General features: G+C 39.8%; 1 protein-coding gene across 4 annotated transcripts in view; it reads right to left on the bottom strand.

The window, feature by feature from the left end:
• Positions 1–19,884, bottom strand: part of sona (SON DNA and RNA binding protein a) — a 30,200-nt gene extending 10,316 nt beyond the window's left edge. The window contains exons 1-10 of one of the 4 annotated variants that reach the window (XM_047370190.1): positions 19,727–19,884; positions 15,718–15,813; positions 15,149–15,350; positions 11,342–11,415; positions 9,408–11,252; positions 8,954–9,302; positions 8,183–8,706; positions 7,622–8,100; positions 6,431–6,523; positions 743–2,538 (exon numbers count right to left, since the gene is read on the bottom strand). In XM_047370190.1, coding sequence (XP_047226146.1) covers positions 6,449–6,523; positions 7,622–8,100; positions 8,183–8,706; positions 8,954–9,302; positions 9,408–11,252; positions 11,342–11,415; positions 15,149–15,350; positions 15,718–15,745 — 3,576 coding nt within the window. In that variant the 5' untranslated portion in view covers positions 15,746–15,813; positions 19,727–19,884 and the 3' untranslated portion in view covers positions 743–2,538; positions 6,431–6,448. Of the gene's footprint in view, positions 1–742; positions 2,539–6,430; positions 6,524–7,621; positions 8,101–8,182; positions 8,707–8,953; positions 9,303–9,407; positions 11,253–11,341; positions 11,416–15,148; positions 15,351–15,717; positions 15,814–19,726 lie in introns of those variants that run through there. The other 3 variants (XM_047370193.1, XM_047370194.1, XM_047370192.1) reach the window with 3 other exon arrangements.
• Positions 19,885–20,152: the final 268 nt, after the last annotated feature.

The following is a 20,152-nucleotide window of genomic DNA, read 5'->3' as shown; positions in this document are numbered from 1 at the left end:
CCGTTGACAGCAACAGCAACTTTAACTATGCCGTAAACATTCTTTACAAGGTTTAGGAGTGTGTTCATAGTTAGATGAGAAAACCAGATTTGCAGCCTCCTCTCTAATTCATCCCAAAGGATGACTCAGGACTCTATAAACCAGTCAAGTTTCTCCACACCAAACTTTATACACATGCAGCCATGGAAGTGATTGTAACATCAAAATTCATTGATTTGGTGGTGGGACCCCAATATTTTTGGCTCATCAACTACAACTGGACTTAGTAGATATAGAAAATAAATGAAAAGAATCATTTTACCACCAGACGCAAAGAACATAAAGAGAAAGCACACCACCTGTAGGAGAGATTGATAACTGCAGCTGATTTTCATTGATAATTAAGGGTATAACTACCGGACTGAAGTACAAGACATTTAGTCCACATACTTGCATTGTCACAGGCTAAAAAAAACAACCGGCTGCACATATGCAATATTATTTAGATGGCCAGTTTTTAAATCAATTATTAATGGTGCCTCAGAATGTGTATTGATTTCTCATGCTTGAATCCAATCTGATCACATCTTACAGCCCATTATCAAGTTTAAATCCCTTTATCAAAATGGTAATGGCTAAATCAGTTTGGTGTTGTCCTTCAAACAGCTTTACAGCTGCTAATCCACTAGTTTGAATATTACTGACACTTGCTCCGTAAAGTTCAATTACAACTAGCGATGAAGAATTTAAGAGAAACTGTGTGTACCGATTTGTTGGGGTTTTTAATAATCAACACGTTTATATACAAAGCAAGCAACAGCGTGTTCAAATAAAAGAAACAAAAGAATCCTAAAATGTTATAACAAGACATTGTACAGAGCAAGTATAATTAAAGTTGACAAAATTCTTCAGAGATGGTTTTCTACGGTTTACCAAACCTGGGCATGATAGTGAAAAAGCTGGCTGGAATCCCAATTACATGCCCCTCCAATGAAGATGATTATGAATTATGACAAGATTTTAATCAGAATATACTTGTCCCTTACAGTTTTCTATGAGCACCAAGTTTGTTTTTGTTCTTCAATTATTCAATGGGGCACACAAGCAAGCGCACACACTAGAGGCTGAGATAACAGCCTTTCCAGATCTTAAGTGTTTAAATGATTGGGCTTGTTGGGTGTCTCTCGTTTCCACATTAATGATGCCTCTTTTAATATACCAGCCACCTGCATACAAAGCTGGAATGTGTATGCATTTCTTGCACCTATTGTTTAACCTTTAATGCAAGCATCTTAATACCCCGATTGTCAAAAACCTTTTACAATGACACTTCAGGATAACCTCAGACTTCTGCTTTAAAGCCCATACAGAGATTAAAAAATAAAAATAAATGAGAAACACATTTAAGTTTAAATTTCCTACTGAATATATCTAAAACTACTAATGTGTATCATCAGACTGAAAGGGAAATTATTTCGAGTTCCTTTAATTACCTCTTTAGCAACATATTTCAGGATGTTCTTGTATATCTGTTTTAGGTTAAGCAAGAAGAACCCTAGGTAAAAAAAAAAGAAAGGAAAAACTACTGGAGCTTGGGGGAGGTTGACCATCACATTGATGTCAATCACTCATTTCATGTTCTCAGTATTTAAGATATCCATATTAACCGTCTCTCAGCACTGCCTGCAATGATGCAATCACAAAGATCTTATATAATTCTAGATGATGGGTACAATTCCCATCATGCCTCAAAAATGATCTTAAAAGATCTAAATCCAGAGGAAAAGATGTTCTGAAACGGACAAATCCCAACAAAGCCCAAACAAAATACCAGATCAGAGATGAGACTGGTGCTGTAACATAGATGTACTTTGCAGACAACAGGACAGTTTCTTTTTGTTTTACAGTCAATATACTGAAATTTTCTAAAAACAAAAGTGATCTTGCATCCTGTTTTTCTCTTACTTTTATAATTCTAACTTGTATCAAGACATCACAAGTGAGGATCTACTATCTTTAATATATTCTGCGTTATTTGATCATAAAACCAGAGGTTACAGATAACTGAAACTAGTACAGAAATCAAGCAACAGTGTGTTAAATACAATCCTAAGGAAAATTAAAGGTAAAACAGTTTTGGAGAAATTTAGAACATGTACAAAAGCATTTGCCCCACAGGTTAGTTTGGTTTGTTTCTTCCTCAGGTTTTCTAACTGTCCAGCCTAGGTGAGAAGCTGCTCTGTTGGGATGGTGGTGAAAAACATCAACACAAACGTACTAAAACTCACTGTACAGTCATACAACTGTGCACCTCAGTGCTTCCTGTTTTCTCAGTGGTATAACAGGTGAAAGTCTGCAAGTCTCAAGCTCTCGTACAAACAAAACCACAAATTGGGGAGAAGTGTTGGCCAGCTGGCGCTGCTGGCGCTCCTGTTTAATAGCTGCAACAACCCGGGTGCATCCCCACTCCATCAGATCATCTGGCTGACAGAGAGGGCTGTGGGAAAGAAGATCCTTTAGAGAATCCTATATTTTGCCTCAGTCATTTAAAGGAAGTGGCTGCAAATAGGAAAAAAATAGAAAGGTAAATTTATTCATGAAATAAAAATCATTAACACAGAATTGTCATATTCAACTAATCCAAAAAAAAATTTTGGCATATAAAAAGGGTTTTGCAGATGGATTTATGGTCTGTTTTCATCCAATAATTTGCTAAAACCTGCTGAGATTTCTGGTTAACCTGCTAAAAATTATTTTCACACATTCAACCTAGGTTCTGGGAGTTTTAATGAGTTATCGAAAAAATGCCTAATCATAAATGATGAATGATTCAGAAATGAAGACAGGATAACAGAAAAGGACCAACAGTGACACAACTAAGCAAAAGGCAAAATCTATACAGGAAAATTGTAAAATAAGTACAAATGATTTGTTCGGTTTTTTTTCTCTCCTGAACAGCTGCTGAAAGGCAAGAAGCTGAAAGTTATTTGGGTTTTAACTAGTTAAACTGATGCTAAATTAGGAAATGTCCCTGCTGCTGCGGAGTCAATGATAAGCTGACAGCAATAAACGTCAATCCAGCAACCTTTAAAGTGCAACTCCGAAAGCTCCTGAAAGGAACCACTCGTGAAAAAACACAGCACTTAACAGTCATCCAGCACACACAGCCAGTGCTAAAGAAGCTGGCTGATTATGTGCTGCATCCGAGTACATTAACAGAAAGTCCAGTGGTAGGAAAAACTGTGGTAGACAAAAATCACAAACCACTGGGATAAACATGGAAGCATTACAGAACCAATTAAAACGGTTGGGAGAAATTAATATTTGTGGACTGTGGCTGGAGTCAGTGATTTAAGAGCCACGACACACAGAGGTATCCAGGACATTGGGTACAACTGTCTCATTCTTTGGATTAAGTCTCTCCTGAACCAGAGACTTTGCTGTCACTATTAATGACAGCATTAATAGTGTCTTAACTGGGCTAAAAAGAAAAATGACTGGACTATTGGTACAAAGTTTTCATATAAAAATAAATTTAGCATTTCATTCAGGAGTCGGGAGCAAGAATGGAGAGGCAAAGAATCCAAAATCCTTGAAGCCCGGTGTGAAGTTCCCACAGTCAGTGATGATTTAAGGAGCTGTGTCATTGACTGGTGCTGGTTCACAGCATTTTATCAATGACCCCTGTATGCACCTGGACTTAATATGCGTCCTGACTCCAACAATGTCTGGACAGTGCTGTATACCCATGTGAACGCAGTAAAAATACACTGAGGACAGTTTTCTTCAGCAATTAAACAGATATATGAAATACTGTAAATATAGGAATTTATCATGCTGCAATCCTTCTCAATAAAACAAGAAAACATTCTCCAAAGTCATTATTTTTTGGATAGGAGAATACAGGGATGCTGTATGGGTAAGTAAATTTTCTTTAATGTGCAGCTTATTTTTCACAGCTTTGGAGCTGATTGAACCCACTCGGGTCACCACACTATGAAGTGACTCATGCAAAACACAAAGTCTATATATGTGGAATGTCCTGTCACTTTTATGCAGCTCAATGTGTGTAACTAATAAAGTTGCGCAAGTGAGTAATCAGTTTTACTGTGATGCTGTTTTATGGGTTAAAACCAAAGTGTGACGCTGCTTTGTCCCACATTATTTATTCTGCTCTCATATGGATGGACAGGTGGGTTTACAAGGAGTTTGTCGCTGAAATAACTCAAGAATGTGACCCCGGTGAATTTAGCTTTATTGATGTCTGAATAATAATGTAATCAAGTGACTGAATATACAGTGGGGAGAACAACTATTTGATACACTGCTAATTTTTCAGGTTTTCCCACATGCAAAGCATGTAGGAGTCTTTAACTTCCATCATAGGTACTCTTCAACTGTGAGATGGAATCTAAAACAAAAATCCAGAAAATCACATTGTGTGATTTGTAAGTAATTAATTAGCATTTTATTGCATAACATAAGTATTTGATACATCAGAAAAACAAAATAACAAAACAAAAATATTTGGTACAGAAACGTTTATTTGTAATTACAGATTTCAGACATTTCCTGTAGTTCTTGACCAGGTTTGCACACACTTCAGCAGGGATTTTGGACCACTCCTCCAAACAGATCTTCTCCAGATCCTTCAGGTTTTGGGGCTGTTGCTGGGCAATGTGGACTTTCAAACTCCCTCCAAAGATTTTGGACTGGGTTCAGGTCTTTAGACTGGCTAGACCACTCCAGGGCCTTGAGATGCTTCTTACCGAGCCACTCCTTAGTTGCCCTGGCTGTGTGCTTCATGTCGTTGTCATGCTGGAAGACCCAGCCATGACCCAGCTTCAATGCCCTTACTGAAGAAAGGAGGTTGTTGGCTAAGATCTCCCGATAAATGGCCACATCCATCCTCCCCTCAATACGATACAGTCGTCCAACACTACTTCGACCAACTGGCGGCGTAGTGTGTTACTAATGGTTTTCTTTGATACTGTGGTCCCAGCTGTCTTCAGGTCTTTTGAATAGGTCCTGCCATGTAGTTCTGAGCTGATCTCTCATTTTCCTCATGATCATTGACGCCCCACGAGGTGAGATCTTGCATGGAGCCCCAGACCGAGCGAGACTGACTGTCATCTTGAACTTCTTCCATTTTCTTATAATTGCGCCAACAGGTGTTGCCTTCTCATCAAGCTGCTTAGCTATTTTCCCGTAGCTCATCCCAGTCTTGTGCAGGTCTACTATTATATCCCTGATGTCCTTACACAGCTCTCTGGTCTTGGACATTGTGACTAGGTCAGAATTTGTTTGACTGAGTGTGTGAACAGGTGCCTTTTATACAGATAGCAAGTTCAAACAGGTGCAGTTATTTTGGATTTTTGTTTTAGATTCTGTCAAATACAGTTGAAGAGGACCTAAAAAATCTTGATGTGGCTGTCCCGGGTTCGAATCCCGGACCCGGCGACCTTTGCCGAATGTCTCCCCCTCTCTTTGCCCTCTTTTATGTCTACCTACTGTCAAAAAAATGAAAAATTAAAGGCCTCTAGTGCCGCAAAAAAAGTACCTAAAAATAAAATTAAAGACTTCTACATGCTTTGCAAGTGGGAAAACCTGCAAAATCGGCAGTGTATCAAATACTTGTTCTCCCCACTGTATCTACCGTGTTAGAGACATCAGCGGGCTTGTTAATTGTTTATCTGACACGCCACTCTGCGACATCGCTTGGTGTTGTAATTCAATGCAAGCAGGTAACTGATCTGATCACTCAAGACGGAGGTTAATCCCGGATGTGAATTGATGTTGTTAGGCTTGTTAACTTTTATCTCGATGAGCCAAGATGTATATTAATTCAGGTTTAAAGAGGGCCAACTTTAGAGCACTTCAGGTATTGATTTCTACTCTATTGACCAAGATATCAATATTCTTGATTGGTCACCAAAGTGGCCTGACCTAAACCCCAGAGACACCCTATAAGGTTCTATGAAGAGAAAGATGAGAGAAACAATTAAACAATGTCACTAAAGCAACTTGGGCTTCATTAATATCTCAGCAGAGCCACAGGCTGAATTCCTCCATGCCACACTGCACTGATGCAGTAATTCATGAAGAATGTGTACATCATATTGGCATGCTTTTTCAGTAGACCAACATTTCTCTATAACCATATTTTTCATTAGCCTTCTGTTATATTGTAAAAACTGAAGGTTATTAGCTCTAAGTTAATCATCTTCTAAATTACCAGAAAGACATGCTGGAACTATATCAACCAGTGTAATAATCTAGATAACACAAACTTCTCAAACTGACTGAGATGCACCTGTAATTGTTTGCTAAACGATAACGTTCGCTAAATGTTTTGGCTTTAGGTATTGTGACTTGTATCAAACCAATACAAAATGAACCTTTTTTGTTAGTAAGTAGACAAAAAAATGAAAGAATAAGCTGAAGAGTTCACCTTGTGGTCTTGATGGTTTTAACTTTCATCATCTGACACATGGGGCTTAGCAACAGCCATCTCCTCTTTGCTATTTGCAATCATCTTGCACTTCTATAAAAAACAGATAAGAAACAAGCAATGGTTAGTTTTGAAGAAAAAAAACCATACATACCATTTAAATATTCAGTATTTTGATAGTAAAAATATTCTCAGTAGGCAATTCTGCTCTATGAGCATAAAATACAAAAATGCTAACTTTCAAGTGACATTTACTACATTTGCATTATCTTATGTAACTTAATATCAGTGCGGAAGGATAGTGAGAAAGATTATTCATACATGTCACAAAATGCTGTCTGTCATCTAGAGCAGCTCAATTTCAGAAAATCACGCAATTGTGATGGTCTTAAAATGGTGCGATGACCATACCAGTTTCACTAAGTCCACATTTTCTTCATTCTTCTCTTTCCAATTTTTAACACTCTCGGTGCCCTTTGGCATGTTGTGCACTAAAGAAAATGGGTCAGTTTGGGGCATCTACAGTAATAAGATGCCGTCCAATGCAAAATGGGAATTTCTGATACATGAGATAAATAATAAACAGGCTACTGCATTTCAAACAAGTCCTTTGCAAATGATATATTGTGCAAACTGATACTGTGGATGATATATTTTTGCTGTATTAGGCAGCCGCATTGTCTTCCTAGTTGATGTTTGCCTTAGAAGTTGGATGTGGGAATGACATCACATCAGAGCCGAGTACAAATTAGAAATCCTGCAGGATTTCTTGGAATTGTAACTGTAAGCTTGTGAATAGACTAACGAAGTTAATGATGATGTATTTCAGGAGAGATTGCACAGTACCATGTGTGGTTACATGTAACGCAAAACAATCAGAAGTGCAAATATAATTTTATTCCTGCAACTTTGGACATTAAGGTTGGTAAAGCTCGGGACTTCAGACAAAATTCCAACTTTGACAGATGCTCCTTTTGACCTTGTATTACAAATCAAACCCAGCATTATACATGCAAAAGAATGACCTTGATGCTTCTTGGAGGTTCTCATCATATATCAAGGATAGTTAGTTCATTAAGCAATTAGCTTAAACATCATTAAGGACCAAGATTTTAAAGGATTCGTGGTTCTCTCAGTACCTAGATGTGTGGAAACTGGGTTTTTTTCTGTAACACATTTAACCCCACATACCTCTGTGAGTTCCTTAATTGTATGTATGTTGGCCTGCTGAGTGACTTTCCTCTTTGCTTCCTCGATGTGGTCCAAGTTTAGGGATGGTGTTGGGGGCACGAGGCTAGGGGGTGGTTTATTAGTAATGGTGGGAAGAGGGGCAAGGGGTGGCATAGCTGCCAGGGCACCCATGTTGGTCAAGGCAGCAGTCATGGTGGCTGCTGTCATGCTTGCCACAGCAGCACTCATGGTGATGTTTGACATAGTGGGCATTCCAGGAATACTCGATAACCCCATTGGACCCATGTTGGACATATTTGGCATTCCCATGCCCATTGGAAGTGGTAAAGGTAAAGGTAATGAAATCGGCGCAGGCGATGGTGTCGGGAGAGGCAGCTGAAGAATGGCTTTTGGCCGGAGACTCTCAGGAATAGGAACCCCTGCCTTGGCACACATGGCAGCAGCATTTGCCTTGGCTATTTCAAGCAACTGGTCCTTATCTGAGAAGAGAAGCGGGAAAAATGAGACAGAGGGAAGGGTAAGGCAAAAGAGAAGGTTATATTCACTAAATAAATGTTTTACCCAGATCAGTGAGCCTTGGAGGCGTCTTGCTAGCGCTGTGTCGTGATCGGGACCCTGAGCGCCGTTGCTTACGAAGAATGACGACTGGAGAGTGGCTTGGTTCCCTCTTCCATCTGTCTCTTCTGTCAAATGAACGACTGCGAAATACTGGCCGTCTTCCTCGACCCCGTGACCTTGACCTACGTCTACGATCTGAGGAGCGGGACCGTGATCGCCTGCTTCTGTCTGCTGATCGGGATCTTTTCCTCCTGCCTGCAGAGCGGCTCTTAGACCTCTTATTCCTATCCGGAGATTTGGACCTCCTCCTTCCCCAAGCATTTGGTGAACGGGATCGTCTCTTGCGAGCTGGAGAACGGGATTTGGACCGACGGTTTCTGGTTCGTGACTTGGAGTTGGAACGTTTGCGCCGTGTGGTAGAGCGTGAACGTGATCTCCGCCGTCGGGCTGGACTCCGAGATTTGGAACGTCGCTTTTTCTTCAGTGATGGAGAGACAGAGTCTCTTTTCCGAACTGGAGACTTGGACCTATGGAAGGAGAAACATTTGGGAGAATTAACAACTGCACACAAAAAAGCAGCATAATGCCAAGAATAAGTCAGAGATCAACTTAAGAAGGAAGACTTGTCATATTTTAATGTCTTACATTTTCTAATGCAGCCTGAAGGTAAAATTTGGTACTTTTTTACTTACTGGAGATCTCATGTTCCAAAGTTAACTGACATCAAACTCATTTAAGATCTATTCACTATTTAAGAAACACCATAATACAAACCTGGACAACTTTCTTCTGGATGCTGGCTTAGATGTTGAGCGAGACGGCTTTCTGCGATCAGTAGGGGAGGGTGACTTGGAAAGCTGCTTCTTTGGTACTTCTGGAGATGCTGAACCTGAGGAGCTTTTCTTGCTTTTTGACACAGCTTTGATTGGAGATTCCTCATCGTCATCTGACCCCTCTGAAGAATCAGAGGCATCTGACCCACTGCCTGGCTCTCGAGAAGCAGATCTTGAACTGGGAGCACGCACATCTTTAAACTGAATGGGCTGATCTTGCATCTTATCCGAGGAACTCCCACTTTGGGAACTGGCGTCAGCTGCGGAGAGCAATGGTTTCTGATCACCTGCTGGATGCAACCACATTGAATAGCAACCTCAAAATCAGATGTTTTTTTTTATGTTAAGCTTAAATGTATGCATTAAGATTTGATAATCATCTTCAAAAGGTTTACCTGCTTCAACAGAAGGTGCTCCATTTTCTTCAACAGTTTTTTCTTCGGGTGTCTTCTCTTTAGCAGGAGGGGAAGCCTTCTTCTCTTTAACTGGTGTGTAAGATATGGATCTGGCTGAAGATGAACTTTCAGACCTTCCATCACTTGATTCAGACCTAGACCTGGATTTAGATTTGTTCAAACCCCCAGAGACTGATTTAGACTTCGACCTTTTTCCACTTTTTCTTGGAGATTTTGACCTCCTTTTGCTCAGCTGCGTTGATCGGTGTCGTCGAGACAAAGAACGGGACTTTGAGCGCTTGCCAGACCTCGGTGGTGAACGGTTCCTCCTTCCGGGAGATCGAGAACGTCTTCTGACTGCTGAACGAGATTTGGACCGCCGTCGGGAGGGAGGGCTTCTTGATTTGGTCCGTTTGCGAGGACTCCTGGATCTGGAGCGACGGCTGCGCTTAGGCATTACAGCAGATCGTGAACGGGTTCGTCTACTTCTGCGAGCTGACCGAGATCGTGAACGGTGGGATCTGGGTGGTGGCGACCTCTTTCGGCGAGAAAAGGATCGACTCCTAGAGCGTCTGCCTCCTGCACGCCTTGCTGTTGATCTTGATCTAGCGCGACCAACAGGGCGTCTAGACCTAGAGTGAGAGCGGCGGGGTTTCGTGATGGAACGTGACAATGAGCGTCGACCAACTGCAGCACCTCGCCTTGGTGACCGAGTCCGGGAGTGCCTTTTACCTCCACGGGAACGGGACTTTGACCTTCGCCGTCTTCTTGGAGACCTAGACAGGGAGGGGGACCTCCGCCCTCCGCGCTTAGGGGATCGTGACACTTTTCTTTTGGGAGAGGGAGAACTTCTGCGTCGCTTCGGGGAAACAGACAAAGACCTACTCTGTCGTTTAGGCGACTTAGACTTGCTCAGAGATTTTGACCCCTTCTTCACTGGAGTGACAGAGAGAGAGGTGGATCGGGATCGACGGCTGGATCTCTTCTGCGACTTTTGGAATGGAGAGAACGATTTTCTCTTGGATTTAGGAGAGGGAGAGAGGGACTTGGACTGAGAGAGCCTTCGATTCTTCTGAGGAGTTGAAGACAGCCTTTCCTTTGAGCTTGACCTAGAATGGGTTCTAGAACGTTCTTTCTTATATTCTTCTGAGTGAACTGCAGCTTCTTGCTTGCTAAGACAGGGTGACAGTGAACGACTGGGGCCTGATTCTAACCTCTTTATTTCTAAGCCCCTAGAAGGAGATAAAGACCTGGGAGAATCATGGTCCTTGACCTTTGCCCCTTGCGGTAAACTGGCCCGATCTTTCAGGATTAGCTCATCTTTTGGAGTACCACCTTCTTGTTTTGGGATAATGTCAGGTAATTCCTGAGCATGCATGAATTTGGCATCTCCATAACTGCTCTCAATCTTAACCTCAACAGTATCTGTTTGTGTTATCTCATCTTGGCCAGTAGAGGGAGATCTCTTATCCTTTTCTATTTCATTGGTGCCACTAACCGCCTCTTCTGTGCAGGGAACATCTACATCCATTATCTCTTCCTTCTTTACCTCAGGCAATTCAGGCTTCTGTGATAAGATGGGATCTACTAGCTCTTCCACTTGGGTGCCTTTTGGTTCTGGTTGGGATATTGGTTCCTTGAGGTCAGACGGAACAGCTGGAGAATGTTTCCCATTGCCAGCTGTTTTACCTCCTTCACCTTCAGAGTCAGAACCTGAAGCTGAGCTGCTGTCGGATGGTGAGCGGGAGGATTTCTTTTCTTGCCTTTCATCTTTCTTTCTCTTCTTTTTTTTCTTTTTCGCAGCTTGCCTTTTATGTTTTTTGGGTTTGGAGCCTCCATCTGCCTCTACACGATGTAAAAGAAGAACTCACACAATTACAAAAGGCTCTTTTTAAAGAAGATACAAATTATGGTTGCGTCTCACTTCCATGTACCTGTAATTGTGTCTTTTCTCCTCTCTTCTTTCAGTCCAACGTGTTCAGGTCCAGCCGCTGCTGCCAATCTGGCACTAAAACAAAAGGTTAACATAATTTACTTTCCATGTCAATGTGAGAAAAGTAAGAGATAGCAGTTTTTTTCCCTAACATTCTTTTCAAAGGGGACCTATTATGAAAAATTCATTTTTTGATTATTTTTATACTTCCATTTGGGTCTCTAATGCTTCTACAAACAGTCTAAACGCAAGAAAACAAATCTGACTTTTTTGGATATAAATGAATATTTTATTTTTTTCTAGAAAAGGCACGGTTTCAAAAGCTGTGTAATTGTGACTTCATAATTACACTTGCACCCATCAACGTTACCCGAGTCCCGCCTCTGACTAGCAACTGAAGCGGAGCTCCACCCACTTGATTTTCAGTAGAGGATCACGTCTCGTCGGGTGGTTTTACCTTACACGCGCTTTATAATGGCAACCCTCAAAGGCAGATGTTCTGTTGCTGGCTGCAAAGACCCACATGTGTCCATGCACATTCTCCCGCTGTCGGATAACAGAGATTCGTGGCTTCGTTTAATTTTTAAGGGAAATATTCCAGTCATATTGCCGAAGACAGAACTAGTTTGCGTGAATCACTTCACCACAGACTGCCTTGAGAACTCACATCAGTACATGTCAGGATTTGCAGAAATACTGAAGACTGGAGAAAAATTCTGTCCCTACTGAGGCCAGGTACAGCTAATTTGCATAAAATGACACAGCCCTAAAACAGCTCCTTCTGTAAGAAGTTCATAAAAGGGAAACTGAGGAGGTGAAATCTCATTATCTGAGAATGATTTTGTGCAAAAATTTAATTACCATGTTTTGTATAGACACAGACCTTTCCCAAATGTTTAAAAAGAAGTATAATAGGTCACCTTTAAAACATTATGATAGCAACAGCAACGCAAGTGTCGGTCTTGACAAAAAAAAAAAAATAATAATAATTTAATTATTGATTGGCAGATCTGGACATTTTAATTTAGCAGGTTTTCTAGAAAAAACTCAAACATTTCTGTTCTGTATCTGTGATCACAGAGGGTCACTGTTGATTTGACCTGTTTCCATTATATATGTTCAATCTGTAAACACATGATATTCTTGTTGCTTAGTCAATAAAAAGTTCCCAAATCTGATTCAATTTTTGTTTTTTATGCTTCATTGTATATGTAACTTTATCTCACAAAAGAGTTGAGGATAATTCAGACTATCACATACAGGTCCTTCTCAAAATATTAGCATATTGTGATAAAGTTCATTATTTTCCATAATGTCATGTTGAAAATTTAACATTCATATATTTTAGATTCATTGCACACTAACTGAAATATTTCAGGTCTTTTATTGTCTTAATACGGATGATTTTGGCATACAGCTCATGAAAACCCAAAATTCCTATCTCACAAAATTAGCATATCATTAAAAGGGTCTCTAAACGAGCTATGAACCTAATCATCTGAATCAACGAGTTAACTCTAAACACCTGCAAAAGATTCCTGAGGCCTTTAAAACTCCCAGCCTGGTTCATCACTCAAAACCCCAATCATGGGTAAGACTGCCGACCTGACTGCTGTCCAGAAGGCCACTATTGACACCCTCAAGCAAGAGGGTAAGACACAGAAAGACATTTCTGAACGAATAGGCTGTTCCCAGAGTGCTGTATCAAGGCACCTCAGTGGGAAGTCTGTGGGAAGGAAAAAGTGTGGCAGAAAACGCTGCACAACGAGAAGAGGTGACCGGACCCTGAGGAAGATTGTGGAGAAGGGCCGATTCCAGACCTTGGGGGACCTGCGGAAGCAGTGGACTGAGTCTGGAGTAGAAACATCCAGAGCCACCGTGCACAGGCGTGTGCAGGAAATGGGCTACAGGTGCCGCATTCCCCAGGTCAAGCCACTTTTGAACCAGAAACAGTGGCAGAAGCGCCTGACCTGGGCTACACAGAAGCAGCACTGGACTGTTGCTCAGTGGTCCAAAGTACTTTTTTCGGATGAAAGCAAATTCTGCATGTCATTCGGAAATCAAGGTGCCAGAGTCTGGAGGAAGACTGGGGAGAAGGAAATGCCAAAATGCCAGAAGTCCAGTGTCAAGTACCCACAGTCAGTGATGGTCTGGGGTGCCGTGTCAGCTGCTGGTGTTGGTCCACTGTGTTTTATCAAGGGCAGGGTCAATGCAGCTAGCTATCAGGAGATTTTGGAGCACTTCATGCTTCCATCTGCTGAAAAGCTTTATGGAGATGAAGATTTCATTTTTCAGCACGACCTGGCACCTGCTCACAGTGCCAAAACCACTGGTAAATGGTTTACTGACCATGGTATCACTGTGCTCAATTGGCCTGCCAACTCTCCTGACCTGAACCCCATAGAGAATCTGTGGGATATTGTGAAGAGAACGTTGAGAGACTCAAGACCCAACACTCTGGATGAGCTAAAGGCCGCTATCGAAGCATCCTGGGCCTCCATAAGACCTCAGCAGTGCCACAGGCTGATTGCCTCCATGCCACGCCGCATTGAAGCAGTCATTTCTGCAAAAGGATTCCCGACCAAGTATTGAGTGCATAACTGTACATGATTATTTGAAGGTTGACGTTTTTTGTATTAAAAACACTTTTCTTTTATTGGTCGGATGAAATATGCTAATTTTGTGAGATAGGAATTTTGGGTTTTCATGAGCTGTATGCCAAAATCATCCGTATTAAGACAATAAAAGACCTGAAATATTTCAGTTAGTGTGCAATGAATCTAAAATATATGAATGTTAAATTTTCATCATGACATTATGGAAAATAATGAACTTTATCACAATATGCTAATATTTTGAGAAGGACCTGTAATTGTTCTAGGTGTTCTGATATTTTTGAATGACAGACCTAATACTCTTTTTGGCAATAATATACTTAAATCTGTAAAACGTTGTCGGTTCAGATTAGTTGGATATAAACCCAGTTGTTAACCAAGTATTAACAACTGGGGAACCGAGGGCACTTAAATCTGTCAAATATTTTGAATACACTGCTTTGCCTCTTGCCAGGATTCTTGTATTTCAGTTTATTGCCAGTTTCAATGGAAAAATCTACCCGTCTCCCTCTCACAACTATTGCAGGTATTGGGCATGGCATTATTTTATCTAATGAGCTGGTGTATATTGATTTCAACCACTTAATTTTCAGAAATTTAAGACAAGTATTAGTAGTGCTTCATTGGGTCTTAGTATGTGCCTCTTCCCACTTTTCCATTTAAATATATTCCTGCCGATCCATTCTCCATGCCTCCAGTCTGTCCACAAAAGTTTCTGTACATTTCTGTACCAGATGGTTATATATTTTGGAAATTAAGCTCACCCCTAAAGAATTCACGCTCACTAGTTTTTCTACAATATCCATTGAGGGGATGCATAATGTTTGAATGTGTTGTGTTCTAATATAACGTCTCCGTAGCAGATATTCAACAAGGTGACGAGGTAATTTAAATTTAGAATCCATCTCTTCAAATGTCATCAACACTTTGTAAATTGTAAGTATCTCCTATTCTCTCCTTTCCCTTCATGGCCCATGATTAAAGTGGCCCATCTGCTTTTCCTGGGAAAAAGGAGTAATTTCCCAATGTTGGACTGAAGACAGAGAGACAAAGGATGTTTCTCTCAAATACTTGTTAACTTAATGCCATACAGCAATCATATTTTTTTATGTTCTTCACTGACCACTTGAGATAAGTAAAACCCTAATGCCTAACATGTTTCATAGAAAAACAATGATATATTTCTGTCTGACCTGGCTCTAGTGGTCCTTCTCGGTGGAGGTGGAGGCTCTACATCTGACTCGGCGCCAGATTCTGAACTGCTCTCCTTCTCGCCTTTTCTCCTCCTTTTCTTCTTTTTGCTTTTGTGCTTTCTATGCTTCTTGTTTTTCTTGTGGGGTACCTCAGTACCTTCCTTGGCATTGATATCATCTTTCCCAGGCGCTTCATCTTCACCTGGACATGTAGAAGAGTATTTTAGTTACACAGTTACATAGTCTTTAAAATGCACAACAAAACAAAGGGAAAGCATGTCAGGGATGCCCTGACAGAGAGATCGAGGTCGTTCATGTCCAGTAATTAGCCAATGTTTCCTAAATGCCAGTGCAAATTATTCTTCCAAGAATTTACAACTGAATCCCACCAAAGAGCACATAAACAAATTTCTGCCAAATAGGAGATTTTCCAGATAGAAGTACTGAAATGCAATTTAGTTTGTATATAATGTAACGTGTATGAAAGTGCCTGTGTGCATTAAAAGAAGATAAGAATTAAGGTAATACTGATCAAGTACAGACTTTGGATGGCTACACCTTATACGTACCTGATGGAATATCCACGGCACATTCCATTACGGCAGCACAGAAATGTGGTAAAGGACGCTCTTAATGATGCTGGAGTGGATCTCTCTTAATCGATGCTGGGATAGAAAACAAACGTAATGCAATTTAAAGATGCATTATGGCTAAACACAGCACTTATGAATTTAGCATTCACACACATGTATATCATTAGCAGCATTAGAGCTGTGCTTGTTTGTTGGCTGACATATTTGCTTCAACCCACAAATAAGCTAAAATGAAACCATCCCATTAACTAAACAACAGCTAGTTTTAGAAAACAAAAAGCTCTAACCCACACAATCTCAGTAAAAACAAATTAAGTCAACACTAATAAAAAGTCTAAAAAAAAAGTCTTTCAAGTGGAAAAAAACGATCTCCACTTCAGAAAACATTCCAAATTGTTATGTAAGAAATGGCATGCCTGCATAATATACCACCATAATGTACCCTTTGCTAGTTTAACAAGGGCCACAATAAAATAATTACTCTGATCAATGACTGGTTTAGCTAACTCCACTTTTTAAAAATTTCTCTAAGATAACATAAATAAATAAAAAAGATATAAACCAAAGATCTGACCTGCTACAGTATCTTCCATAGAACAGTACAACATTGACTTTAACAGAGCAACTTGTAAATATTTACAGAGATGTGAAAAGTATTTAGCCTCTAACAGACTTCTTCTGCTTTTGCTTCTCTGTCCAACCTAATTGGACAAAGACAACCAGAATAAACCCAAAAATCTGTTTTAAATTATGAAAACATACACAAAGGTGATAGCTATCAAAACCACCCTGGTCCAATGTGAAAACGTAATTACCCTCTAAGCATAATCTGTTGTTTCACCCTTGGCATTAACAACTGCCATCAAGCCTGTGTGATAACTGGTCTTTTAGATCACTGGAGAAACGTTGGCCTGCTCTGCTTTGTATAATTGTTTTAATTACATTGGAGGGTTTTACAGCATTAAGTCTGTGTTTTGACTAGGTCAGTGCAAAACCATTATCTTGTTTATTGAGCCAATCAGAAGTAGACTTGCTGGTATGTTTTGGATCACTGTCCTGTTGCAGAACCCAAGTGATTATAAGCTTCAGATCACAAGCTGTTGGTCAGAGATTCTAATTCAGGATGTTTTACTAGAGAGCGGAATTTGTTGATAGAACCATCACAAGAAATTCAGGTTCTGAGGCAACCATAGAACATCACACTACCACAAACATGTTTGTAGGTAGGATGTCCTTCTTCTGAAATGTTGCGTTTTACACCAGATGTCCCAGGACACCTTTGAAAAAGTTTCATATTTTTCTCGTCAGTACACAGAATTTGTTCCTAAAGGTCTTGAGGTTCATCAAGGTTTTTTGTTTTTGGGGGGTAAATGTGAAACGAGCCTTCATGTTGTTTTTGGGCAGCAGTGGGAACTCTCCCATGGATGTCATTATTGCCCAGTTGTATTCCTATTGTTTAATCACGGGCTCTGACCTTAACTGAAGCCTGTAGAGCTTTAAATGTTCCTCAGGGTTCTTCTGTGAGCTCATGGATTAGCCATTTGTGAACTTTTGGAGTAATTTTGAGTAGACCAGCCACTCCTAGGAAGGTTCCCCACTGTTCAAGGTTTTCTCCATTTGTGAAAATTGTGAAAAATGGTTCTCACTGTGGTTTTCTGGAGTCCCAAAGTATTTGAAATGGCTTTTTAACCCTTTCTAAACTGATCTCAAGGACCTTTTTTCTCATTGATTCTTGAATTTCTTCAGATCTTTTAGCCTACTTGATGTTGTCAAGTTAAAGGGATTTCTTAGTTCTGACAGTTATCAGATATTGGTGTGGCTTGTGAAATTATTTCCAGAAAAAAGTGGCTAATCAGTTAGTTCATGGTTTAACATGAGGCGTTACTTTTTCACAAAGGATCAGGTGGGTTTGGACAGCTTGTTACCCTTAATAAATGAATCATATGAAAACTGCTTTTAGTATTTACTCAGGTTACCCTTGCCTGATATTAACATTTATTGCTGATCCTAACCATTTAAGAGTGACAAAAAAGAAAATCCAGAAGATATCTGTAAGGGGGTAAATACTGTTTCTGCAGCACTGCACACTTTGATATGCTCTGTCTGTGCCTCCTTTTTGAGTTCCAATCAGTTGAATGGTAACAGTGCTAGTGACTACACCATCCACTCAAAAACAGCTATATATTTGCTACTGTAGGTTCCAGTTTCAGAAATGTCTTTTGATAATGTAAACATACCATTAATATCATTCACTACCACCGTTTTTGTTGTTAACAATATAGCCGAGGTTTATTGTTACAGTTTGGGTCAAACAAAACTATATTTATTTACGAGACAAGATTGTTTTAAATCAACCAAATAACCTACTGGCTAATGTTTTAAATCACATATGAAATTACAAAAAATAAATAAAAATCAGGTTTTTGATAAGTGACCTCATCCTTGATTAACCTGCACTCAATCAATACTTTATATTGGAAAATTGAAAATAATTTACACTTTTTTTTCCCCCAGGAACTATAATGTTGACTTTGTTTAATGCAATCTGAATGTGTTGCTTTTTTGTGGCACTAGAAGCCTTTATTTGCAGTATACACACAGGAAACTGGCAGTGAGAGAAGGGGGAAGACAAGCAGCAAAAGTCCCAAAGTCTGGAATCAAACTCTAGACCGCTGCTTCGAGGACTAATAGCCTCCATATATGGGCGTATGCTCTACTCTACACCAACTCAAAGTGAAAATATTATTTTTTACATTAGCAAATGTGACCAAATAGCTGAATAAAATAGTTATTTCAAGAAAATTAGTAGACCCTTATTCGAAAAATCAATCATTTATAAAACACCTTTTGTTAAACGGAAAAAATTGTACAATTAAGTAATTTCTGAGAGTTAGGACCACCTTTTTAAAACACATTTTAATCTAAATTTATGTTTTAATTTAAATTTTATCTAAATTGAAGGACATTAACTGTCCCAAAATTTCAGTATTTAAACCACTGTTGCCGTCCTATTTTGTAACCAACTAACCTGATCGTGGAGTCCTTTAAAAGTTTATTTAATGTTGTTTGATATTATTATTTGTTTTAGGAAATAACCTTTTAAAATTGTGCAAAAAAAACGTTTTACGATACGCTAAAAACTTTAATTAAAAAACAAAAAACTAAATTATTGAAGAATTTATTAGAATGCTAAAAGCGCTGCACTTCATTTAAAATAGCTCAAACCAGGATGCAGTACCGCCACCAGGACATGTGACCTACAGTAAGAAACACCGACGACGGGACTATAACCGCATTCATATCTACATGTAGTGCACAGATTCTACATTTTTAACGAAATCAAACAACCATTTCCAAATGCCAATAATCCATAAATAAAAACAATTCACACTGTATGTTAAGAACACTTAATGGATATTATCTTAACACATAATGCAAAAAAAACAAGCGACACAAGTTACGTTTCCCAACAAGCCGTAACACATTTTAAACTAATTAATCCGACTTATTTAGCGGATTTTTTTTAGTAACATACAATGTTCTCGGATTGAACGACACAAAAAACTTGTTTTGCGACGACTAAAAGATGCGCTGAAAGCGGAGCTAAACGAGAACAGAGTTGTGCACACCGCCAGCCCGTAAACACGTTAGATAACGTTGGCCAGTGTCAGGCCTTCAATGTCCTGGCTAACATTCATTCACATATGGCAGCCGCTGGCTTTAGCTTGTCAGCTAAATTTTGACCCGTAATAGTAGAGTTCACTGTATTCTAAAAGTTCTACAAATTGTTTAAAACGTTTACAAAATATTTAGCCGCAAGAGCCTAATATCATATATGTAAGAAGATGCGGCCTCACACATTGACAACGCACTAACAGCTCAAGCATTAAAGCTAACGTAGCTGCTAAACATTTAGCTGTTATTGCTGTCAACAAAGCAAACTTGCTCTTTTGTCACATTTTTTAACTGTGCAGCACATATTTACCCAGATTATGTTAAATGGCTCCAGTTCGTGTAGATAAAAAGGCAGACGAGTACTGTGCTAAATTGCGCGAAATCAAGCAGTTGTTGAATATGCTAACCGTTAACGTTAGCCTGCTCTTTGCTCCGCCATGATGGAGAGAGGAATCCCAGCATGCTATGCTGCGCGGTTTGAAAGGCTGCATCACTGTTTCTAAGGCAACACCACAGCAAAACCCTGACCATGAAAAGCTTATGGATAACTAGTAGCAAGATTTTTAGGAGGTTTACACAATTATGAAATGAATTCCAGCAAATAAATAATAAATAAATGTAGCCTGCATATGTTGTTCATTAGAATAGCAGATACAAATTTTCCAAGCTGGCTTTGAGAGGGGCATTTGTTGGTCATTGCAGAGTAATCACAAAATGGAGACAATTAAGACAGTGC

The sequence above is a fragment of the Girardinichthys multiradiatus genome, chromosome 7 (assembly GCF_021462225.1).
Source record: "Girardinichthys multiradiatus isolate DD_20200921_A chromosome 7, DD_fGirMul_XY1, whole genome shotgun sequence".
Classification (NCBI taxonomy): domain Eukaryota; kingdom Metazoa; phylum Chordata; class Actinopteri; order Cyprinodontiformes; family Goodeidae; genus Girardinichthys; species Girardinichthys multiradiatus.
The sequence above is the reverse complement of the archived record's forward strand: the minus strand, read 5'-3'. Positions and strand labels throughout refer to the sequence as shown.